Raw genomic sequence first — 25,584 nt, forward strand, 5'->3', positions numbered from 1 at the left:
TTTTAAAGAGAACTCGCTCAAGTTTATATGATTTTGTTCTATTTGGTTCAGCTAAAGAATTAAACATATCCTGGAAGGAAGCTGGAAGGTTTTCATAAAAGTATTTATGCATAAAAGATAGAACACCTAGTTTATATGTATCATCAAGATTTAGGAGTTCTAATCTGAAAAATATTGGATCTGAATGTGCCTTAAATGAACTATTATTTACTGCTCTAATTGCCCTTTTTTGCAAAGACTTGATTTTCTGTAGTTTAGCATTTTTTACACCCCCCCATGTTATAATTCCATACTCAATATGTGGCCTTACAAGTGCATTATAGACTAGTAGACGAATGTTTAACGGTAAAATGTTTTTAATCTGATTCAGAGCAAAAATTGAGCTAGCAATCTTATTGGAAACATGTTCAATTTGATAGTCCCAATTTAAAAATTCATCAATTTTGAGTCCAATATTTATTTCTACAGTCAGTTCCTATTCTTTCTAGTATCTCATTTCCAATTTTTAATTTGCAGTTCTCAGGATCAAAATGCATATTTTTATTCCTAAATATCATAAACTTTGTTTTGGAAACATTTAGTGTTAAACGGTTTGCCTGAAACCATGCAGCTGATTAGAAGAAAGATCAGAAAGATACAACAACTAAATTTCATGCACATCAATTTTTTATAAAGATTGTTGCTAGAACTTGTGTTGTGAAAACAACGCGGACGGCCAAGGACACGTTTTAAACAAGTTTCAAAAATTAAGGACAATTTATTGAAAAGTTTAAGGTCGTAGATGCACCACTTATGTAAGTGATAGCTCTATCTCTATAAAGAAGTAAGTCTTCAAACTAATAGAGAAAATAAACTTTTTCTCTAAGATATTTCTTTCAATATATTTCTAAGCTCGCAAATGATCTTTCTTAAAAATCACCAAGTAGAAAAGTTATCCTTTTATTTGAATATTATTGAAATACAATTATTTATATAAAAGACTGGAAATACCAAAATATCCGACAAATAAAATAAACAAAACTTGTTCAATAGAAAATAACAAAGAGGGTTAGTACACAATATAACTATAATCTAAGGTTAACATAAAAGGGACCGGACGCCCAAATATATCTACGAACAAAAGGGGTAAATTCTTTCTAATAAACCAGACCTGATATTAGAGCTCTTCAGATCACCTTGTTCTCTAGGAACTTTTTTCACACTGGTTTACACAAAAAAATTTCGGCCTTTTTATAGTCCTCAGAAAGGGGGGGAAAGGGAACCTGCGCAACTAATGTTAAGTGGTGGGCGGGTTGGCTTGGTTAGAAGGACAGAGCCTGAGGCTTTTTTCCAAAAAGGTTAAGTTGGTTGGAGCCTTGTAATGGCTTGACGCGTCTTGAGAAATGCTTTAGGCTATGCAGGAGTTTGAATGTTCTAGAGCTTATTTTAATTGGGGTTCTGGTTTACATCCACTGTGTCTTCACCTTCGGAACTATCCTCCTCAGTTTCATCATCATCGGAGGGAAGGGGTCCCTCCTGAAAATGATTAATATATCAATATATTATACTGGATAGAAATGTGGATGATCCACAGTTTTGCAGCCGGTCCGAAACTTCCCTAAGACTAGAGTAGAGGATGTCGGAGAACCTCTGTTTCTCACCCCCTACATTGAATCTGGAGATGTGGAGACAGGACGCAACCTCGCCAGGGTTGACTCCACCCTCCTGGAGGTCACTAGATTTTATAAAATTTTGAATTACATTTAGCATATTTTTAATTTAGACATAATATGTAAGTTCTTAATTTCATAGAAAATTCCTAATCAAGAGTCAATTTCAAACATTCCAAACCTGTTGTTTAAATATTTTAAATATCTTTTGTCCTTATAGGGAACACACAGTGATATCGAGAGCTACTCTGGGTTCATTACTGCAGACAAGGAGAACAATGGAAACATTTTCTTCTGGTTCTTCCCTGCAGCAGAGAACCCTGATACTGCTCCAGTAGTAATATGGCTCCAGGGAGGACCTGGAGGTTCATCTATGTTCGGACTCTTAAAACTCCACGGACCTTTACTCTCTGGAAATGATGAAAACGGAAACTTCGGAGTTCGTGACAATCCTTACTCCTGGCATAGAAAACATAATATCATATACATTGATAACCCAGTCGGAGCAGGTAAACCCCGTAAGAAAAATTATTGAATATAACTTTCCATGCTAAAAAAATGTCTAGGTTACTCCTTTAGCGACAAGCTGCGTGAGACCCAGGATGACGTGTCCCAGAACCTGTACAACATGCTCCAGCAGTGGTTTAAACTCTTCCCTATGTACCAGGTAATACCTTAGAACTGGGAGTTAGGGTGTTCCGTGCGTTTTCTTCTTATTTAAATTTTATCCTTTTAAGTTTACTGTGCATCGTTGAATCTTTGCGAACGTATATCGAGATGTTAAAGCATATTTGATCATTTGATGAATAATTAAGAGCTGGGGGAATAATTATTTAGAGCACGATATTATTCTAAATAGCAGGGGCGTACGAGGGGGTCCCCCTACGCGTCCCCCTGAGGGAGGGCACCCATTTAAAAAATACTTTAAATCTCACTTTTGCCCTTAACTAAAAAAGTTTCATTAAAAAAAGCTTTAATCAATACTGCCTTCAGTGGAAATATATCTTTGATATCATTATTAATAATTATACAATATGTATCGTTTCTATTAAAATATAAATATTTTTTAAGAAACGTTTCGATCCCTATTTTTCACCCATTAAAGCTTACACCACAGTGGTTAGAGGAAGTGTCTGATGAGTCCATAAATAATTTATTAACACTTGTTATATGGAAGTGTGTATATGACCATGAAATCTATTGTTTTAAGGGGTTTTTCAGGTCCCAACGGGCGCTGAGCTCTCTGGACAAATTCCTGAATACGCCCCTGCTAAAAGGAACTGTAAGCTTAATGTCAAGGGATCCCTCCATTGATACTGTCCGGTTAACAACGGTACAATGCTTTGTCTGATTAAACATGAATTAGATATCCAGGTTTTATTTTGTCTAAAACTGTTTGTTTTCATTCGAAGTTTTCTGCAACATTGATTTACGCAGAAACAATGAATAAATGATCAAAATTAAAGGGAGTGTTCGCGAAAAATGAAAGGGGGTATAGGCTCAATGCGATAAAAAAGCGCCATTGATCACTACTAATCTTACTTCTATCTGTTGCGTCTATAAGGAGAAAATTGTTATAAACGACTAATACCGAATAACGTAGTGTCCATACAAATTCAGAAAGATGCAACATTCAACTCGGATCGTAAACAAATCAATNTGGTTTTCTTTTAACATTAATATTAGATTTTCTATAAAATGATATTCTAGGGCCCAAAAGGTTATATAGCATAAATATGTGAAGTACACCTGCAGTATGGAAACAGTACAACAAAATGGCCGTTTTACACTTTTTTCTAGTAAATTCCACTCCAAAATATATTCTATTCTCTTTGACTAATGGTGTATTTGCAGGTATGTAACACAGAGTCACCCATAAAGGATAAGACTTCAGAGACGACTGTACGGAATTTATAATGTTTGTTTCCTTCAATTGTTGATTCCCTGCAACAAAAACTTCTGTCATTCTTTGCCAATTCATTAAATAAGGCATTTAAAGCCCATATTCAAGGCAGCAGACTTAATTTAAACTTGGGATCGTCATATTCAAAGAGTTTCAAGTCGTCTCTACAGTCTCATCCTTAGTGGGTAACTCTGTATATGTATGGTATCTAATATTCATAGCCGGCAAACCCCATTAACAATTAGATAAATGTTATCATGTAAAAATTAAATGTATCCAGCAGAAGTAAACTTGTATATAGCAATACACATTAGAAAGTTTTCTAGACAAACTTGTAAAAGAAATATAAATCTTACAAACTCGATCAAATCAATTGGGTTCTTGTAAAAGCACATAATATTAAGATCTTTAAAAATATTTATTTTATCTTATTTTGTTGTTATATAATACTATTAAAACTTTTCTTGATATATTTTAAATTCTTTTGAGCTTGAACTTGTTTTGGAAACTATAGTCATTTTAGTTTACATTTTATCATATCTACATTCTACAGGGTGTCCCAAGAAACATGACAGTTGGTGAATAGTTTAAATGTCTTCTTCCATAATTTCATAAGTTGTTTGATACTGAAGAGACAAATACATTTATTATATGAAAGTTTTTTAAATAAATAAACTGCAAAAAGCCTTTAGGAGATTTTGGTCGCCGCTCGTGTACTCAATAAAACCTAAATACACTACTGATATCCCAGGATATTCTTGAATCCCTGGTGAGATATCCCAGGATATTCTTGAATCCCTGGTGATATATCCCAGGATATTCTTGAATCCCTGGTGATATATCCCAGGATATTCTTGAATCCCAGGTGAGACATCCCAGGATATTCCTATATCCCTGGTGAGATACCCCAGGATATTCTTTAATCCCTGGTGAGATATCCCAGGATATTCTTGAACCCCTGGTGAGATATCCAGAATGTTCTTGAATCCCTGGTGAGATATCCCAGGATATTCTTGAATCCCTGGTGAGATATCCCAGGATATTCTTGAATCCCTGGTGAGACATCCCAGGATATTCTTGAATCCAAGGTGAGATTCTTGCAGGCTTCGAAAAAGGGGTTTACTTAAGATGAGAAAAACGGAATTAATTTAAATGTAGAAGGTTGAAAAATGATTCTAATCCTGGGCTGAAGTTTATTTGTTTAGTATATGCATGCGGACCAAGATCGGAGAGAATTTATGCAAGACATTCTGGCGAGTAAGAAAACACAGGGTTTCTTCTCCTAAACCTCATTCCAAATAACAAATTCAATACTCAAGAACTAAGAGTTGTGGATAAATAAAAATAAAATCCTTTACAAAATTTTATTCAGAAATTAATCGTTGTATTTAAAGATGGGAATGACTGATTCACAACGGTACCATTTAAACCTTTATCTGATCATTAATGGAAAAGAAATCGCTGTTTTTCTAGATTGAGAAGTGTCAAGTTCTGGCTTTTTCCTATTGTTTGTTAAGCAAAATTGCCTTTGTCACTTTTATGGAGAAACAACAAGAGAAAAATCTATTTTTAAGAAGAAAAATACGAATATTTTATTGATCAGACACAGTGGTATTGAAAGTGAGGAGAGGTTTTAATGTTAATGAATTGTTTAATGTAGACTGTAGAGCTCTTCAGAACTGGTTTTTTCCCCCCACATAATCTTTGTTTTCATTACTATTTATTCTTATTTTATTAGCGCACAAAATGATAATGAAAAATACGTTTAAAATGCCCAATATATTTCTTTTTTCTTTAAAAATAAATTATTCCGATTTTTTTAACACTGTTTTACATTTTTTAAGATAATTTTTTGTTTGTTTTCGTTTTCGTCTATCAACTTTGCTAACTAAATTGAAAATAGGTTTAACGTTAAATATTCCCACTAAGGATAAATATTGTGGGAAGAAATGCGCAAGATAAAGTTTTTATTTTACAAAGGAAACATTTTAAAGGTTTAAGATATTTCATCTTTTTTTATGAAGCATCTTATCTTATGAAGGTTCAGTGGCCATTCAACAATTTATGGAATTTTTTTATTTCCCTGAAGCAAATTAAAACCAATTGCTACAGTGATAACTAGTAAACTCTGGAATAGGAAGTCGCCATTTAGACTCAAGTTTTGACTTTAAATACTCCAATATGCATGGGATGCAAAAATTGTGCAGTGTAAACAGATCCATTCACTTTATTTGTGATGTAAAAAGTGTCTAGTAAAACTATTTGCTTTGTAACAAAATCAAATAAACTTAAATATTGCTATAAATTCGTCTTCCTATTTTAGAGTTTACTGGTTATCACTGCATGTTCCTTACAAAAATACATTTGAAAAAAATAGAAGCAACGCCCTTACGAAAAAAGGATTTGTCGGAAGAAATAAGAGGGAGCTGTGACGTCATACAGGGTTACCCACGAAGGATGAGAATGTGTTGCTCCTAAATTTTCTAAAATTCAAAATGTGAACAATCCCTTTAAGTTTTATTAAATATTTCCTTTATGGAGAACATATTCCGGTTAAAATACAAAGAATATATATATATATATATATAAAGTAGTAATCTCTGTTTGAATTTATTTATTTGTCCGATCATACAGGGTGTCTCACGAAACATGAAAGCTGGTAAATAGTTTATAATGTCTTCTTCCATTTATTGTTTAATTGTTTAATACCAAAGACAATAATAAAAATATTATATGTCATCGTAAAATTAACTTCAATTTCAAAGTAAAATATATTTGAACAAAAGATTTTTTAAACGAAATAAATTGCATAAAGCCTTTACTATATCTAATACCGTGTATGGAAGACGACATTCAAAACTATTTACCAACTGTGATGCTTCGTGGGACACCCCGTAGCTCATAAACCCCTGGGCCAATTAGCTTCAAATTTTTGAATTAATTAGTACATAACTTATAAAAAGTACAGTACACTACCGTATTAAATGGTTAGTTCGACCTTGGAAGTATTCTTCATCATTGGTCCGTAGACGGGATACTACTATACATTCACTCCCAGTTCTTATTTGAATAAAGAAGCTGGCTAATTACGTTTCAAAGAAATGATAATAAATTGCCTCTTTTAAACTAACTCTTTAAAAATTACATAAAAATGATCATCCTTAAGTTTTGGTGGTTTAATACCGAGTATACAAATAGGATAACTTTAGCTATGAAACGTTAATTAAAAATAAGAATAAATTGTTATCAATAAAAACCATTTATAAAGATTTTACAAATTCCAAGGATTTTAATTTAAATAAGGTAGAAGCACAGCACATCCAACGGCTTGCCTAAAAAAAATTCTATAAGTCCAAGACTAAATTCAAATTTCAGGTTAATTGGAAAAAAAATCCTCCTAAAGAATCCTCGGTTGAACCACGGAATGTTGTTAGTTTGATATAAAAATTTTAAGTCGAGTTGGTTGAGTTGTATAGAGATAAGTTTAGGCAAAGCTGGGTTTCCAAGCTAATTTTGGGATTAAAGACAAACGCGGCACTGGGTGTCCAAATTCTCCCAATAAGTCACTCTACATTTTAACCTGCTTTAAATTTTTTTATTATTCAAACACATTTGAGGAAGCCATTTTCGATTTTTGTAAAACTGTATTTTATGATCATGCTTTAGAATTGCAAGTAGGAAACAGTTTTGCTCCTGATTCAGTCCACCTTCACATCTGTAATTATAAGATTAAGACGACTACTACATATTTACTCTTAACAGTGTAATGCTTGACAGTTAATAAAGTTCGAGGTCCATAAGATATGAAAAGTTTTCAAAATAGATTATCTTAAAATTGTTTATTAACATGCAAACACAATACGTTGAAAATCACATAGATTTGTACAACTATTATCAAACATATTAATCATTTAATCAAAAACATTTCACTATTATAAAACTGATTTCAAATTAAAATTTCCAAAAATCCAACTATAGTAAAACTAGTTGTAGAAATGAAGCTGTGTTGTGAAGTAATATAATCAAACAACTACAAAATGAGTTTTGAGCTAAAAAAAAGTTAAATAAAAACAAAACCAAGGGTTTTGTTAACTTGTAAAGAATTATTTTAGTAAAGACTAGTAAACATTTACTTTAGCTCGGTAATAAGGAACAGAATGAATAATTCCACATTGATAGATTACAATTTATTTATGGCGCTTGTTGAAAAAATGTAATTACTGTATAACAGTAATTTTTTACTTCCATTTTTTCATGTATTGTGTAAAACTGATACATTACATGTATAATCTTCGAATACAGGCAGTACAAAGCATACGTGCATATCAGTTTAATGCCGTACTAGACACCACTATCCAATAGATGCCGCACACTGCAGTACAAAGCAGTGAGTGCATATCAGTTCAGTGCCATACTAGACACCACTATCCAATACATGCATTACACTGCAGTACAAACAAATAATCCTGATAACTCTTCTAGACCTAACGATATTTACATAACACAAGTGTTGTGTATTGAAAAATATTTTGATTTAGTATTTTTTACAAAAATATTTGATATTTGTTGGCTAAGGTACAGGTTGAATTCAGCTTGGTATAGTGAGACTGATATATCGTGAACTCTCTCTGAACACAGTACACAGCCTATATATCGTGAACTCTCTCTGAACACATTACACAGCCTAAACACATATATTTCAGTTATAATCACATTTACATTAAATAGCTCGCAATCCAGAAAATCAAATAGTTTCAGCCAGAGGCCGAATTTAAAGAATTTGAGCCGCGGCTTAAATATGGTTGGTTCCACTTAAAATTGTATTCAATTTTTCAAGATTTAAACCGGTGCTTAATTGAAACCTGTTTTAGGGGGATATGAGACGCGTCTTAAATTCATTAAATTCGGACACAGGTATCTTAAAACAAAAAAACACTTCTGAATTTAAGATTTGATTTGATTTTCCTAGAATTAAGTCGAGTGTTCTAGAGATGTAGAGAAGTTGAGTGTTCTAGAGATATAGAGATATAGAGATCCTCGTTGAGTGTTCTAGAGATATAGAGATCCTAGTTGAGAGTTTTAGAGATATAGAGATCCTAGTTGAGAGTTTTAGAGATATAGAGATCCTCGTTGAGTGTTCTAGAGATATAGAGATCCTAGTTGAGAGTTTTAGAGATATAGAGATCCTAGTTGAGTGTTCTATAGATATAGAGATCCTAGTTGAGTGTTCTAGAGGTATAGTGATCCTAGTTGAGTGTTCTATAGATATAAAGATCCATGTTGATTGTTCTAGAGATATAGTGATCCTAGTTGAATGTTCTAGAGATATAGAGATCCTAGTTGAATGTTCTAGAGATATAGATCCTAGTTGAGTATTCTAAAGATATAGAGATCCTAGTTGAGTGTTCTTGAGATATAGAGATCCTAGTTGAGTGTTCTAGAGATAGAGATCCTAGTTGAGTGTTCTAGAGATAGAGATCCTAGTTGAGTGTTCTAGAGATATAGAGATCCTAGTTGAATGTTCTAGAGATATAGATCCAAGTTGAATGTTCTAGAGATACAGAGATCCTAGTTGAATGTTCTAGAGATATAGAGATCCTAGTTGAGTGTTCTAGAGATATAGATCCAAGTTGAATGTTCTAGAGATATAAACATCCCAGTTGAGTGTTCTAGAGATATAGAGATCCTAGTTGAGTGTTCTAGAGATAGAGATCCTAGTCGAGTGTTCTAGAGATATAGAGATCCTAGTTGAGTGTTCTAGAGATATAGAGATCCTAGTTGAATGTTCTAGAGATATAGAGATACTAGTTAAGTGTTCTAGAGATCCTAGTTGAATGTTCTAGAGATATAGAAATCCTAGTGTTCTTGAGACAGAGATCCCAGTTGAGTGTTTTAATGATATTGAAAGCCTAGAGATACACGATTCACAACAGTACCCTTGGAACCTTGATTTGATCAATAATGTGGAACATATCAAGATATCGTATTTTTTATATTTCCAAAAATTCTTTCATTGCTTCTACAGCAGAAAAGCACATAACACTTTTGAAGAGAACCCCCAATTGAAAATAATCATTTTTCAAGAAACCATGAATATCTAATTCAAACAAAGCTTGTTATGGTAAAGTTGTGAATTGAACATGTCACTCATGAATTGGGGGTCACTTCAAAATTAAGTCTGTAGTTCCTTCAAGTCAGTTGGGTGAGAAGATTCTAAATAGTCCTACCCCTGATTATGTTCAGAGAATTATTTCAACGGGATGGTTTCCAGCTGACTGTTATATCTCTTATTCCAGAGAATCCAGATTAGACTACCCAAGAGTAGTGCTCCGCCTAGTCCCAGCAGGACAACACTAAATTAAACAAACAATCAAATCACAAAAAATAAAAATCTAATTATGTGTGCTGACCATTTTTGATACATGTTCTAAAGATTAGAAAACAATCAAAATATATTGAATGATTTTAATTCATCGACTGACAGCTTGGAAATCCAGCTTTGCCTTGAAACTAAACTGTTCATGAAAATGAGCTAACTTAGAAATGTTAAACCCAGTTACAACATTTGTGTGAATCTAACGAGTTCCACAATCAACATTTGTGTGAATAACGAGTTCCACAATCAACATTTGTGTGAAAAACGAGTTCCACAATCAACATTTGAGGAGATTGTGTCCAAGGGTTAATGAGTTATGATCAGACAAACAAACAAACCAGATATTACTATACGTAAATATGTAGATATAAAATGTTTTAAATCTGCTTACCCAATCAACCTTGAGTACTTCTCAGGAATATCCAATCCTTTCCGGATAGATTTTGCCATCACATCGCTGGGTTGATCGAACCCGTCCTGGGCCCATAGGAAGGGTAAAACCAGCTCCTCCTGGAACTTTCTGAAACAAGGAAACATTTTAAAGAAATAAAAAAAAAATTGTTTAGTCTTTAAAAACACCAAAGGAATGAAGTATTTGACACGAACTTTGACTTTCTTATAAGTAAGTTTGAAATATCAAAGGTTTACAATAATTACATAATCAGGTTTTAAAGATATAGGAATTACAAAATTCGAGTTTTTGGCAAAGAATAAATTCCTCAAACCAAATTACATGCCATAGTAAAAAAGTACTTACGATAGAATAGGAATATCTTCGTCCCTAGATATGATGAGGTTGAGCTGAAACCTAGGACGGATTGCAAGTGGGAAACCAAACTCCGGGGAAAGATCTAGATAGAACTGATGCCGTTCCTTCTCAGGTTTCAATCCTTCTACTGCCTAAATAAGCAATAATGTCATTGTTTCAAATTCTCCACTGCAAGAGTTTCATGCCCCGGTGTCGTGCGACAGTTCATCTCCCTCAAGTGTATTAACCATTTGAACACAATTTTATACATCAAAATCAGTATTATGACACTTGCCGATGTTTGTTAATATATTTAGATTGGAAAAACACATAACATATTATCTGTAGACTGAGCTTCAAACAAATATTGATTTTTTATCAAATGAAAGGAAGACGACATTTTTGGGAAAATAACTCTTTTTGCGTTTTCCCGCTTCAACCATACATTTCAGAATTAATGTAAACTAATAATTTTAAATGTTTTAACAATGTTTTTTTTATTTCTAAAATTGTGTTGAATTGATGAAAACTTTAAGGAAAGTTGAACTGATGCAGGACACCGGGTCACAACAGTAAACATTAAAGCGTTACCTAATACGATTTCGTATTTAGAACTCTTAAGTAATAATTTCATCTTAACATGTCAAACTTTGACATATCGATCTTAAAATAGAGAGAAGCAAAAAAAGTGTAACTCTTTTTCTTTTTAAATTTGGGTTAGTTTATATAATATAATGGAAGAATCGATCTTCATCATACATCAAGCATCTTTATAACAGATTTATGAAAGCTTGGTTACTTCCTAAAATATTCATATTGGGTTTGGTTCACAACCAAATGCGTAGTGATGTTGTATCTATACGAACCCTCGGGTAAACAAACTTTAAAATGTTTCAATTCCCATATTTGTTTTACAGATTTCAAACTTTCACAAAATATCTAGAGTTTTGAGAAATCTTAACTTCAACATTTATTTCTGTAAAGATGAAGTTTAATGGACTTTCCATTAGTGCTTAGGATCCGGATCCGGATCCGGATCCACAAAATTATGTAAATCCTCAATTCCGGATCCATGTGGCAAATATTATAAATATAAAAAATCTTTTAATTCTCAAAACACAAATCTGAAGTTTTTACCGGGAAGAGATGAACAAAAAACTATGTAAACAATTTTGAAAGTTTACTTAAGCGGTGAGAAATCAGTAAAATTAATATTCATTTTATTTCTCTTTGGTTGATTTGAAGATTTATTGATAACGTATGATAAAACAAGCAAAAAGGAAAAAGTAAAACTAAAACTTAGATTACTTTTGTGAAAATTTTAAACCTTTTGTAAAGGATAATCTTTTATGTCTGGTTGAATACATGAAGTTGCTTTTAATAAATAGTTATTCGTTAGCCCCTCTCTCTGGTAAATATGCAGCCTTCTTCTTTAATGATCTGATTGCAGACAGTTTACTATATTTTTTTTTGTCAGATTTTTATGAACACGAGAATTCAATTTCCATTTTGAGAGCTTAAGGGGGAGGGGGGGGGGGGCAATTTGACCCTTTGTGACACCAAAGTTGCGTTTAGTCCAAATAATTGAGATAGAAGGCTGAAATTTTGCATGCAGCCTCTAATTGTGGTCATTTACATAGATCAAGAAGAAAATTTAATATCAGAGATTATTGACTTCCATTATGACCTCCATGAACTCGGAAAATACCACTTTTTTCACTCCAATTCAATTATTATAAGTTACTCAGACATGTTTTCATATTTTTTGCTATGACATAAGTCATCGCTGATATTGACACAAATATTTGACCTCCAGTTTCACCTCTCTTCGATATTGACCTCCAAAAATGGTCAAAATATTAAATCAATGAAATAAGTCATGTGAGGTATCAAATCATAAGTTAATTGGTGATCTAATTCCATTCTGATACCCCTTATTTACCTCAGATGATCGTGACCTCCTAAATTTGCTTACTTCTGAAGGTCAAATTATGAGATCAATGAAAAAAAGTCATTTGTGGTATCAAATCATAGATTTTTTGGTGTTCTGATTCCATTCTAATACCTGTTAGTTCTAAATGTCCCTGACCTCCAGATATCAATGATCTCCGGAGGTCTAAGGATGAAATCAATGAAAATGGGGCATTTTATGTATCAAATCATTGTTTTTCTGAATCCAATACTAACATTTTTTAATCTGAGAGTCCTGAGGCCAAATTTAAAGAATTTGAGCCGCGGCTTAAATTTAAGCCGCGGCTCAAATATGGTTGGTTTCACTTATAATTGTATTAAATTTTTCAAGATTTAAGCCGGCGCTCAATTGAAAACGGTTTTTGGGGGATTTGAGACGCGGCTTAAATTCATTAAATTCGGACACTGAAATGTCTTTGATCTTCAATGAACCATCATGAACATGGATCATGTCAGGTATCAAATCATTGGTTTTTTACTGCTGCTCATTCCGAGGAGCCTTCTTGACTTCAAATGAAAATAAAGAATTTGAACTATCCAAGATCCAAAATGTACCCATTTTGGAATGGAATAGGAATACCAAAAAATCTATAATTTGATACCTCACATGACTTATTATCATTGTATCAATATTTTGACCTCCAGAGGTAAGCAAATTTATGAGGTCACGACCTCCAGGATCATTTGAGGAAAAAAAGGGTATCAGAATGGAATCGGAACACCAAAAAACCTATGATTTGATACCTCCCATGACTTATGTGGTAGCAAATAATATGAAAACATGCCTGATTAACTTATAATAATTAAATTGGAGTGAAAAAAGTTGTATTTTCCCGTATTTTCCGAGTTTATGGAGGTCATAATGGAGGTCAATAACCTCCGATATTAAATTTTCTTCGTGATCTATGTAGATGACCATGATTAGAGGCTGCATGCAAAACTTTAGCCTTCTATCTCAATTATTAGGACCAAACGCAGTTTGTACAAAATCTGGTGTCACAAAGTGTCGAGTTGTCCCCCCCCCCTTTTACATAACTGACTGGCTAAAGACACCTAGATCAGATGAGGAACCCCGACGTAATTTGGACCCAAACCAGATCAAGTTTGGACCCCCGACATAATTTGAACCCAAACCCAAACCAGATCAAGTTTGGACCCCCGACAAAATTTGAACCCAAACCCACAGATGAGTTTAGGACCCCCTGCCTAAATTTGAACCCAAATCCCAACCAGATCAGGTCAGGACTTACGACAAGATTTGATGATAATCCATTCAATTTCATTTTCATGGTTATTAAGGATAAAGAGGGAAATCTGCAGAAAATCTAGGGACGAATGTTAACAGTTATTTGCTTAAGGGAGAATTTAACTTTTTAAATTCTCCTGGGGGGGGGGGTCTTAAGGAACCATAGCCCACCATCATTCTTCTGACAATGACTGCTATAAATGTACCTGGAGAAAATGAGGATCGGCCTGGTAAAAGTGAGGATAGGAGAGAGCTAAGGGAGCTCCAGTAGGCATACTAGGACTACGCTTACATGGAGCCATATTCAGTACTCCTGATCTCAAGCACTTAAACCCAGGCAAACAATAGCATTTATTATCCTCGTTTCTCCTAGAAATAAGAGTTAAACTTACGCTTAATGAAATTAAGTCAAGGGCTGCGATACAAAATATCTAAACTTAATCTTAATATGTCCTGACTTAACTCTTGACCAGATACATGGACATACAGTTTGATACATCACGTAATCACTAAAAACATCACTAAGAAGAACTAAGAACATGTTAGATTAGGTTTAGTTTATGTTTAACCTGGCAAGATCAGTATCTGTGTGGGAGCCGAGAGCATTCTCATCAGGAATATATCTTCGTGCCACCAGATCCTCAGGATAGATTTCATCCTTCTCATAGTTTAGGCTCAGTCTTCTACACATCAGGGAGATAAATATATCCAGGGATTCGTCCTGGAGTACACCTGGAGGTAGAGTTCCTCCATCCTGTCCTCCAACCTCGTCACATTTAGATCCAGGTTCCCACCAGTTCAAGACAGGACTGGAGTTGAACTCCTTAACCCAACCTTTCATCCGTAGGTTGGACAAACCATGATGCATTGTCACCTTAAGAAAAAAAGAGCAAATAAATATATAAATAAATATTCTAAATTGAAAAATATTCTCACCGGTTCTCTCAGCGTAACATTTCTATCCCTAAAGAGTCCCCAGTTGCAGGTGCAGTTGACAAACCCTCCCTTAGGCTTCTCCCAGGATTCAAAATCTGCATCACGTAGATCTGGGATAGATCTCTTCTTCCTTTTCCAACCTTCGTCCTCGAAGAAATCGTCCTGTTCCTCCTGGTCCTCCTCCTCGTCCAATGAGTTGAATGAAACAGGTTTAGGACAGTGTTCAGGAGGAGTCATCTTCAGGCAGGGTAGGGAGTCCTCATACCTGATAATGATGAGGTACTAACAATTTTGGACATTTTTTTATATCTATTAAAAATTTCTTATCGAATTGTTTGAACTAAAATCATCATAAATTAGAATATTCACTTACCCCCAGAGAAGTCCACTGAAAGACACATTTATAAATGGAGTTCCACGTCCTTCCTTGAGAATCAAATCAACCTTGATAGTTTTCCCAAACCCTTTCTCGTTCTTCGTTGCCGAGAGAGCTGAGAGAAGAGGTATGTTTGGAACTGTGATAAAGGTTTTATCCGGGTCTCCTATACTCTGCTCTTCATCCAAATAATAAAATTTCCTAAAACAAATTTTATCATCAATTATGTAAAAATGATAAAAATGAATGCACTCAATGATTCTCGAGTTATCAAAATTTCAGAATTTTTTAAAAACTATAATCCTGTGATTTGTAACAGGACTCACCTAGGTTTATAAGTAAGGGTTTCTCCGTCCTCATTGAACACAAGATTATCTCTTGAATCCTTGATTGTGACAGATTTGTAAACAAAGGGTCCAACCTCCTGTAGGATTGGTTTCATCCCCATCACAACATCATCAGGGTTGGTCACATGGAAAGCATATCCTAGATCAAGATATCATTATTATTCTGCAACATGTTTAAATTTCTATAAAATAAAGCTTTCGCTTATATATATCTATACATATACGGCTAGACCAATTGGCTGAAATTTTTTAGGGAACCCATTGGTACCCTGGGGGTGGCAAAGGCAAATTTTTTTTAATCCCACGGGCAAAGCCGGACACCTAAGCTAGTTCTTAATATTAAGATTTTTGTTAATGAAAATGTAGCAAGATAGATAGATAGTTGTTGGTTAATTATGGGTCTAGGTATTTCAAGTACTTGTTCTTCTCATACACTGTGCAAAATTTAGTTGTTAAGAGAAAATATAAAATATATTATAAAAACGTGTTAAACTGCAGTGTTGAAACAATGTTAGGTTTTTCAACAGCGCCAACTTCCCACAGGTATTTTAATCTGTCCTGGCCGCAGCGCTCGGACCCCAGAGCAGCCTGCGGAGCCTCAGAAGGCCTAACATATCCTTTGGGAAGTTGCCGCTTGGGAAATTGCCACATGGAAATTGTCACTTGGAAAGTCGACCTTGGGAAAATGCCTTTGGGAAAATAACTAACACCGTACAACGATCTTTTTTGGTTCTTTTTTATAAAAGCAAACTTAAACGAAAAACAGTTTAAAATGTAGGAAGTTTTATTAAAACATAATTATTAACAATAATAATTTCTCAATATTATGTGCTGAAGACATTTCTCTGTGAAATAGATTATTCAAATCCCCCCCCCCCCCAACCAATGAAAAGGTTTCCTGTACAGAAATATTAAAGTGATAGTATGGCCTCATTTATTAGCTGTTAAAACGTAAATTCTATATTTATTTTCTGCGTATTAACTTGACAAGTAGTAGTTTAAATATTTCCTAGAGAGTTGATCACAGGACCAAGTATATATTCTCTAGAAAATTATCCTTACAAATAAAAGAATGTTTCTATCCTAAAATGATAAGGTTTTTTTTCTTTCAAATTTTTAATTTTTTGATGCGAGTATTGGAGAAGAAATCCCTGCAACACGACTAAATATGAAAGCATTGACGCAGATTCAGGATGCACTGAATATTTTAATAGATTTTTTTGGCAACAATTTTAGCGTTTCAGAAAGCAAGCACATTTTTTCACATGAATATTATAATGCATTTCAAAGAATTGTTTTTTCCTTTGCCTAAAATGCAATTTAGAAAGAAAATATCATGTTTCAATAATAAATGTATTTAATATAATATGAACAACTTTGAACAGATGTAAAACTTCAAATCATTCTATGAATAGTACTTTATCTGATTCAGACAGTACACTTAATTTTTATACTGTACTGTGGATATCGAGATCTACAGATTAATTTAATTTTTATTTGATATTCAGGAAAGTTTCTAAAATTCAACCAGTTAGGAGTCGTTTTGAGAAACCAAAGAGCCAATCAGAAGCCGGTAAATTTAGCGCGCAAACAATGAGAGAACTTTCAATGGTCGGAACCCAACAGGGATATTCAAAAGAGGATTATGCAGAAATTCAATAGTGTCCACAGTGGATTTCAAGATTAAGCGAACGGGATTAAAATGTCTAACACAATAGTTTCTGGGCAGATTCGTTTTACGTAAATGTTAAAACGGGAGGTTTCCATATTTACCGCTTTTTTATTTAAGGAAAATGGAAAGATAAAGATTGCAAAAAGTGCATTTAATCGATTTGTTATCTTTAAATACAAGTTTATCCGAGTTAGGAACTTATGGAATGATGGAATACGTTACAACTGTGATCAATAAGTTTCGCTAACGTTTTTTAGAGATATTCTAGAAGTCCCAGATCTTAATTTTTTTTAAAGTTCACTTTATCTTTACCGGATACATTTTTGGCCAGGTTCATAGCCTCAAGTAAATTGTTGTTGTGACTTAAGGAGCGTTCTTCTGAACGTGGGTTAGCATCGTTGTCACGGCATAGGAATAGCTAGAATATTGACAAGAGAGAGAGGACACTTTAAAGGCTTGTTTACCCAAAACATTTTTTAATAGATGATGCAAAAACCAAGCAGTACCCTCCTAAAACATGATACAGAAGGCATTTTATCAACTTTTAAGGTGGTTTTATGGGTTAAGAAGTAAAATTGAATATTTGAAGGATTATGAAAGTCCTCTAGGAAAAAGACTATCAATTGACCCCAACAAGGATCGAAAATATTGAAATTTGTTGAAACCATATAAGAAAGGGTTTAAGAAGTATGTTTGTCAGACAACTCTGATATATGCTTTTACATTGTAAACAAAGCTGTAAAGAAAGATTAAAAATGACAAAGATCTGGTTTAAATTTTTGCCAAAGTCTCCGACATAGGACCAACGGGATTACATTGATTATGGATCTTAAATGTAAATCAAAACCAGAAAAATCATCAGAAGTCCGTCCTTCCCTCATTCAATACTAAATCTCTCTTTTCTTTTGATTGCTCTTAAATAGTCTAAGACAGACTGATGGATCGAGTTTCAGACCATTCTGAAAATTGTCTTGCTGTGACGAACGAAGCTGATTTACTTTCGGAAGAGCGCTCCTAACATTACAACAAAGATCTGGTTAACATCAACTGATCTGAAAAATAATCAGGGATAGATAGTGAACTTAAATAAAATTTCAGGGCTGAGACTTGTTACAAGTACTCCTAATATTTTTTTAGCAAAACTTATTGATCACACCTCGTAAACTCATTATTTCCTCGCCAGAAGATAAACCATCAATCATTTGAAAAAATCCCCACAGTTTGAAATTATGAGAGTTAATAAATCTATCTATTAGAAGGGAAACAGAGCTGAAAATTCTTGTAATCCTTTATTCTTAATCCTGATTGCTAAATCTCTGTATCCACTGTGTACACTTTTGATTTTCTGCTTAATCCTCTCTTTTGAATATCCCTGCAGTCTTCGAACCAATACGAGTTATCTCAATGATTACACGACAACATTTTTTTATTTCTCGGCTTCTGATAGGGCTCAGTAACATTATGCCTTGTGCGTGAATGCCTAGTTCACTATACCTAATTCATGAATGCCTAGACAACATATGCCTAGATTCATAAATGCATGTTTGGTTTCTACAATCGGCATTTGATTAGTTACAGTTTAGACAATATCCCGGATATTAACATAAGATTAGATTAGTCTTCAGATTAATAAAAAGAGGGGATCAAGTATTGATCTCGATATATCAAGAATTCAAAAGTTTTCAGCTCAGATCATTTAATAGTTAACAAATCTGTTAAGGTGATATAAAGCCAAATAATTTCATTATATTACTTTAAAAGCTCCCGTCTCTAATTTCAGTTTGTATCTAGACTAGAATTTTAATTGTATAATGTACAACTGGAAACATTTATAGATGTTAATAAATCAAAATAAAATTGAAATTGATAAGAAAAGGATCTAAGTTTAATATCGTAAATTTTTGTGAACTATTAAAAAAAAACTCTGATTAAAAATTAAAATCATTTAAAGGGACTGCAAGCGTTATTTCAAGTGACCTTCCATTTAAAGAGGGGAATCTCGGATTCACATTGTTTCCCTTTAAACCTTCGACTGATCCAAGGATGACAATTTTTTCCTGTTTTATCTTCAGAAGCGCTTTAAATGGTTGAACACTTTGCTTGCAAGCTGTTATTTTTAAGGAACATTAATATTTGCTTCCAGGAAGAAGCAGAATTAAAATATTCACATTTCAAGTTTTGAAAACTGCCTTGGGCAATTAATATTCTAGATTGTCCAGGAGTGTGATGTCATCCGTGTTGAGTTCACACAGTACGCTAGCATTTACTTCAAATTTTACACTTTTCCCGCAGGGTTTAAGAGATATTTACACTGAGATCTCCGTCCTCGATCTGTCTAAGGTTAGAGGGGTACCATTGTGAACCAGAGAATATTGAATGTCACTCAGACTTATATTCCTTATAGTCGGTTTAACTCACCTGTAAGATGAGCTTCTACTGGTGGAGTAAGCCAGGACTGATATCTCTCACTACCAGGCTTCAGAGGCATTGTGGAGAGAACTAATCTCATTAATAAACCGTGCCCTGCAGCTAGAACAACTACTCCGAGGAGCAGGAAGACGGAACCAAGAACACAGCTGATGAAGCAGCAATTCCTTGTGTGTTTAGAATGACAACAGCCGCCTAAAACAAGGAACTCCTTTAATCGAATTTATTATTATTATTAAATAACTAATTACTTCTTTAATTTACTAACTATTATTCAATTACCTGATTAATTATTTATTTGACATAACGTTTTAATCAACTAATTAATTATTCAATTAAACAGATTAGTTATTTCATTAAATTAATCATAAATAACTGACATAAAACTTCATTAATTATTCAATTACCAAATTAGTAATCTGAAAAACCAATTAATTAACTTATTAACGCATTTTTTTTATATTTAAGAATTAATGACAACGAAAGCTGAGCTGAAAACTTTAGAATTGTGGATATCGAGATCATCGTCTTTTTGTTAACCATAAGCTTGTTATTAATCTTTAGTTCGTATCCAGGAAAGTATCTAAAATGCAACCAATCAGAGTGTCGATTGTATATACCGAACCGCCAAACATAAGCCGGGATATTTTTCATTGGTCGGAATCCGGTAGAGATATCCAAAAAGTGGGAAAAAGAGCAGACTAAGCATAAATCAAAAGTGTTCACAGGGGATATTCAGATTAAAAGATAAGTATATATGGTATCCAATTCTAAATTTTAAAGCTCTGGTGATTCAACTTTAATCTTCTATATTTCAAATATAGCAATACGCGATGATTTCATAAAATAAAAAATCAAGAAAAAACTAGCGTTGCTTATTTCAAGAAACAAAACAGAACAAAACACAGACATCTTTAAACAAAATTTTTATTATTATAAGTTTCAGAAACTTTTCTTTATTTTTCAAAGGTTTCGTTGACAGTTTATATATTTGTTTCATTATAAAATTGTAAAACTTTATCCTAGTTGTTCTACTCATGTTATAATCTTCAAAATAATAAAACCGCAAACGCAAAAATGAAATGCCATCGGACAAATTGTTCTAAGCTTCAAATAACAGTTTTGTTTCTTGCTGGTAACTACTAACATGAGGTTTTATTTTTGTCTGTATTCCGAAAAATCGGTTTATTAATCAAATCTTGTTTATCAAATCAAAATATTATATAAACATTGTTATCAGTTCATTAGTTTTTAAAGGTCTTAAAACTAGGGACTACATTTTAATGGGATAGAAAATTATAAAACGAAAGAAAGGATAATTATTTGCTGATAACCTAGACATATTTTGTGAGCCTAGATAACCCTGAACGGAAAACCTTTTTTTAAAATTTATGATTTTAACGCTTAGTCAGCTATATTTCCTTTTAACAGCTAAACCTTAGACGAACCAAGAATTGACAATTTTTCCCGATTTGCTCAATTTAAAGTTTGTCCACTGGGAAGCGAGTTCAGTGCCTGAAAATAAATCAAGATTAATTTGGATAAATCAAGATAAATTTGGATAATTTATGATAAACCTGGATAAACCTTGATAAATCTAGAAAAACCTGGATTAATCTAGGTCTCCCATTCTAAGATAAACCTATCTAATCCAAATAATTATCTGAAGCATGTATTTTATTTTCACCTGGTTCAATTTTTGTCTTGGTTCCATTTCCTAGAAAAGGTTTACTCTCAACCAATGCCATTTTGATCTTAAAATCTCACTAACTAATACTTCTCCAGGCCCAGTTCTAATCCTCGTAGAGGTTCTGCCCGCTCACCTTGGACCATGAAACTGAGAACTGGGACCGTATCTAGGTCCAAGCGAAGTCTGCTTTCTATCCCGCAGATTTCTTATCAAACCTCTAGTTTATCAACTAGATATCTCTTATCAGCTCTTTGCATCAATCAGATGAAATTTATTAATCTGAAAATAAATATTTATAAATTCTGGAATGTTTGATTAAAATTGAATTTCGCGGATTTTCCACTTTCAATTGAACCCCTTCGTAAAGTGAAAGAAAATTGTAAATTTTTAAATATTCCTTCACCTTCTCTAGATATTTATGTTAAATACTGCTGATAGAACTAGGTTCTAAGTTCAAGTTTGCTTAAGACTATCTGTGTCCAAAGTTCAATAAATATTGGCTTAAAGTGTTAAATATTTATAGAAGGGGGAAATAGAAGAGAATGTTAGAAGTAACCTGTTATATGAACAAGTTGTACTGATTATGTACAGTGGTACAAGTGTACAAGAAGAAATGATCACAAGGTAAAATATCTAAATTATAGTCGTTCTTGTAAACTGGAAAAAAGCCTTGCCATGCTCACTACTCAGTATTCAATCAATGGAATGTTTACTGAAAGTTTAAAAACTATAGTTTAGGCTTTTAGAATATGCAACAAGAAATAAACAATGAAATGCTGAAAGTTAGTGTTTTCAACTAGATGCAGTTACCCAACTAAGAACCTGACCGTGAATTTTTTTTGGAAAACCCTCAAATGTCTGCAGAGTGCAGTTTTATTCCGTTTCAAATAAAACTCTTAAATGTCTTCAGTTTTATTCCATTTCAAAAAAAACTCTTAAATGTCTGCAGCATTATTCCGTTTCAAATAAAACACTTAAATGTCTTCAGTATTATTCCATTTCAAATTAAAACCCTCAAATGTCTGCAAGATTATTCAGTTTCAAATTAAAACCCTCAAATGTCTGCAGAGTGCAGTTTTATTCCGTTTCAAATAAAACTCTTAAATGTCTTCAGTTTTATTCCATTTCAAATAAAACTCTTAAATGTCTGCAGCATTATTCCGTTTCAAATAAAACCCTTAAATGTCTTCAGTATTATTCCATTTCAAATTAAAACCCTCAAATGTCTGCAAGATTATTCAGTTTCAAATTAAAACCCTCAAATGTCTGCAAAGTGCAGTTTTATTCCGTTTCAAATAAAACTCTTAAATTTCTGCAGTATTATTCCGTTTCAAATAAAACTCTTAAATGTCTGCAGTTTTATTCCGTTTCAAATAAAACTCTTAAATGTCTGCAGTTTTATTCAGTTTCAAATAAAAGCCTTAAATGTCTGCAGCATTATTCCGTTTCAAATAAAACCCTTAAATGTCTGCAGTATTATTCCATTTCAAATTAAAACTTTCAAATGTCTGCAGTGTTATTCAGTTTCAAATTAAAACCCTCAAATGTCTGCAGAGTGCAGTTTTATTCCGTTTCAAATAAAACTCTTAAATGTCTGCAGCATTATTCCGTTGCAAATAAAACTCTTAAATTTCTGCAGCATTATTCCGTTTCAAATAAAACTCATAAATTTCTGCAGTTTTATTCCGTTTCAAATAAAACTCTTAAATGTCTGCAGCATTATTTCGTTTCAAATAAAACTCTTAAATGTCTGCAGTTTTATTCCGTTTCAAATTAAAACACTCAAATGTCTGCATAGTACAATTTTATTCCGTTTCAAATTAAAACCCTCAAATGTCTGCAGAGTACAGTTTTAATCCTTTTCAAATTAAAAACCCTCAAATGTCTGCAGAGTACAGTTTTATTCCGTTTCAAATTAAAACCCTCAAATGTCTGCAGAGTGCAGTTCTATTCAGTTTCAAATTAAAACCCTTAAATGTCTGCAGTATTATTCCGTTACAAATAAAACTCTTAATGTCTGCAGTACTTTTCCGTTTCAAATAAAACTCTTTAAATGTCTGCAGTACTTCTCCGTTTTAAATAAAACTCTTAAATGTCTGCAGTAATATTCCGTTTCAAATAAAACCCTTAAATGTCTGCAGCATTATTCCGTTTCAAATAAAAATCTTAAATGTCTGCAGTACTTCTCCGTTTTAAATAAAACTCTTAAATGTCTGTAGAACTATTCCGTTTCAAATTAAAACTCTTAAATATCTTACTTTTAACTATTAATGTAGGTGATAGTGCAATTTTCAAACAACTGATAAAGTGCAATTTTTACCAACTGATATAAACTGCTGAATATCAACGTTATGTTTTTACAAGGCTGCACATAATGAATATACGAATTATGTGCACTATGCGGTATTTTTTCCAACTAATATAGTCCGCTGACTGTAATAAAACAGTTGTTTCTTTCTCAGTATGTATATCAGTCAAAACATATTTTATGTAGATACACTCCTTGATGCAGATACACATTTTCCTTTTACCTGGCTTGTGCAAAGTATTTTATCTAGCCAAAGAATGAATTTCTAAAATAAAGTTTGGACTCAGGAGAGCATACACACATTTATAAATATTTATTCCTCCAGGTTCGGGAATGTTTAAATGTACATCATTAATATCCACTAGAAGAGAACCAAGAACATGGGAAATTTGTTAAAAACTGTTCCTTGAAAAAAAAAGAAATATGAGAGCAATAAGACACGGAATGCAAACAAGAACGTAAAAACCAGAGAAACCAAGAACTAAAACCTTAAAAAATCGTGCGGAAATAATAGTTTTGATTTGATTTGAAGCAAAAAAAAAGTATCTTCAGAAACGATAATGACACATACACTGAGAAGAAAAACATAGCAACACAATAACTAAAATAAAAGAATACCTAAGAAATATCGTAACACAAGAAGTGATTTCAATTAAAAAAATGAAATTATATTGTATGTTTTCTATCCCTATACTTTTTCTTATGAAACACATTTTCAATAGTTTAATAAAAGCAAACTTTTACATAAATCACTAAGGAAATATTGAATTTTTTTTGGAGAAGAAGTTAGTGGTGCTTTTATTAATTCAAAACTTTACAAGTATTGAAAAACTAAATTATTGCACAAAAGGCAAGAACAAAGATAAAGGAAACACAAAACTATGAAAGTTTGAGTGAATTGAATCTCTAAATCGAAGTATCTAAGTATCTATACTTAATTCAGTAACAAAGTGAACCTGAACTAGATGACAAAGAACATTATAGAATTGGACCAAATAAAAAGAAATAAGTATAGAACTAGAACAAGAACAGTATAGAATTGGACCAAATAAAAAGAAATAAGTATAGAACTAGAACAAGAACAGTATAGACTAGAAGACATAAAAAGAAATAGCATAGAACTAGAACAAGAAAAGAAATAGTATGGCACAAGATCAAGAACAATATGGAATTGAAACAAATAAAAGACATAGTATAGAACTAGAACAAGAACAGTATAAAACTGGAACAAATAAAAGAAATAGTATAACACAAAACCAAGAACAGTATAGAACTGAAACAAATAAAAAGAAATAGTATAGAACTAAAGCAGGAACAGTATAGAACTGGAACAAATAAAAGAAATAGTATAGCACAAGATCAAGAACATTATAGAACTGGAACAAATAAAAAGAAATAGTATAGCACAAGACCAAGAACATTATAGAACTGGAACAAATAAAAGAAATAGTATAGAACTAGAGCAAGAACAGTATAGAACTAGAGCAAATAAAATAAAAATAGTATAGCACAAGACCAAGAACAGTATAGAACTGGAACAAAATAAAAAGAAATAGTATAGAAATAGAACAAGAACAGTATAGACCTGGAACAAATAAAAGAAATAGTATAGTACAAGACCAAGAACAGTATAGAACTGAAAGAAATAAAAGAAATAGTATAGCACAAGACCAAGAACAGTTTAGAACTGGAACAAATAAAATGAAAATAGTATAGCACTAGAACAAGAACAGTATAAAACTGGAAAAAATCAAGAAAAATGACTATATGCAAATATCAATATCTAACCGAAGTTGGTAACAGGAGCCTTGCACGCAATGGAATTGAAAATCAATCAAAAGCAGATAGAGAAATCTTGGTTCTAAAACCTTAAAGGAAAAGTTTAGCGGGGTGGGGGACAGCGAGGGATCAACTATGACTTTTTTATGCCCTATT

The 25,584-nt window shown here is 32.8% G+C and overlaps 3 protein-coding genes across 5 annotated transcripts in view; 2 read left to right on the forward strand and 1 right to left on the reverse strand.

Moving 5' to 3' along the window:
* Nucleotides 1-1,547, forward strand: part of LOC111715608 (uncharacterized) — a gene marked incomplete at its 5' end in the record, with an annotated part of 4,763 nt that extends 3,216 nt beyond the window's left edge. Inside the window, 1 exon segment of the mRNA XM_023490961.1 lies at nucleotides 1,392-1,547. Coding sequence (XP_023346729.1) covers nucleotides 1,392-1,529 — 138 coding nt within the window.
* A 68-nt stretch (nucleotides 1,548-1,615) lies between these two features.
* LOC111715605 (carboxypeptidase Y homolog A) lies at nucleotides 1,616-8,924 on the forward strand. Its single transcript, XM_023490957.1, has 4 exons — nucleotides 1,616-1,675; nucleotides 1,870-2,158; nucleotides 2,216-2,316; nucleotides 8,568-8,924. Exons 1-4 carry the CDS (start codon nucleotides 1,616-1,618, stop codon nucleotides 8,922-8,924), a joined length of 807 nt encoding a protein of 268 aa, XP_023346725.1.
* The window catches only part of LOC111715606 (lysosome membrane protein 2), a 20,680-nt gene continuing 2,729 nt past the window's right edge, over nucleotides 7,634-25,584 (reverse strand). For 2 of the 3 annotated variants that reach the window (XM_023490959.1, XM_023490958.1), the window contains exons 2-12: nucleotides 21,339-21,620; nucleotides 19,643-19,846; nucleotides 15,532-15,691; nucleotides 15,203-15,406; nucleotides 14,830-15,094; nucleotides 14,463-14,767; nucleotides 14,100-14,262; nucleotides 10,686-10,828; nucleotides 10,320-10,448; nucleotides 9,780-9,905; nucleotides 7,634-8,236 (exon numbers count right to left, since the gene is read on the reverse strand). In XM_023490959.1, coding sequence (XP_023346727.1) covers nucleotides 9,800-9,905; nucleotides 10,320-10,448; nucleotides 10,686-10,828; nucleotides 14,100-14,262; nucleotides 14,463-14,767; nucleotides 14,830-15,094; nucleotides 15,203-15,406; nucleotides 15,532-15,691; nucleotides 19,643-19,846; nucleotides 21,339-21,399 — 1,740 coding nt within the window. In that variant the 5' untranslated portion in view covers nucleotides 21,400-21,620 and the 3' untranslated portion in view covers nucleotides 7,634-8,236; nucleotides 9,780-9,799. Of the gene's footprint in view, nucleotides 8,237-9,779; nucleotides 9,906-10,319; nucleotides 10,449-10,685; nucleotides 10,829-14,099; nucleotides 14,263-14,462; nucleotides 14,768-14,829; nucleotides 15,095-15,202; nucleotides 15,407-15,531; nucleotides 15,692-19,642; nucleotides 19,847-21,338; nucleotides 21,621-23,599; nucleotides 23,619-25,584 lie in introns of those variants that run through there. The other variant, XM_023490960.1, reaches the window with a different exon arrangement.

Source organism: Eurytemora carolleeae, unplaced genomic scaffold (assembly GCF_000591075.1).
Source record: "Eurytemora carolleeae unplaced genomic scaffold, Eaff_2.0 scaffold1733, whole genome shotgun sequence".
In the NCBI taxonomy this organism is placed as follows: domain Eukaryota; kingdom Metazoa; phylum Arthropoda; class Copepoda; order Calanoida; family Temoridae; genus Eurytemora; species Eurytemora carolleeae.

Excerpts from the sequence above, each read along its gene's own strand:
- LOC111715605 (XM_023490957.1), top strand. The coding sequence starts at position 1,616 with ATGTCGGAGAACCTCTGTTTCTCACCCCCTACATTGAATCTGGAGATG. Across the intron at positions 2,159-2,215 it reads TGATAACCCAGTCGGAGCAG|GTTACTCCTTTAGCGACAAG; the intron begins GTAAACCCCGTA and ends AAAAATGTCTAG. Across the intron at positions 2,317-8,567 it reads AACTCTTCCCTATGTACCAG|AGATATAGAGATATAGAGAT; the intron begins GTAATACCTTAG and ends TGAGTGTTCTAG.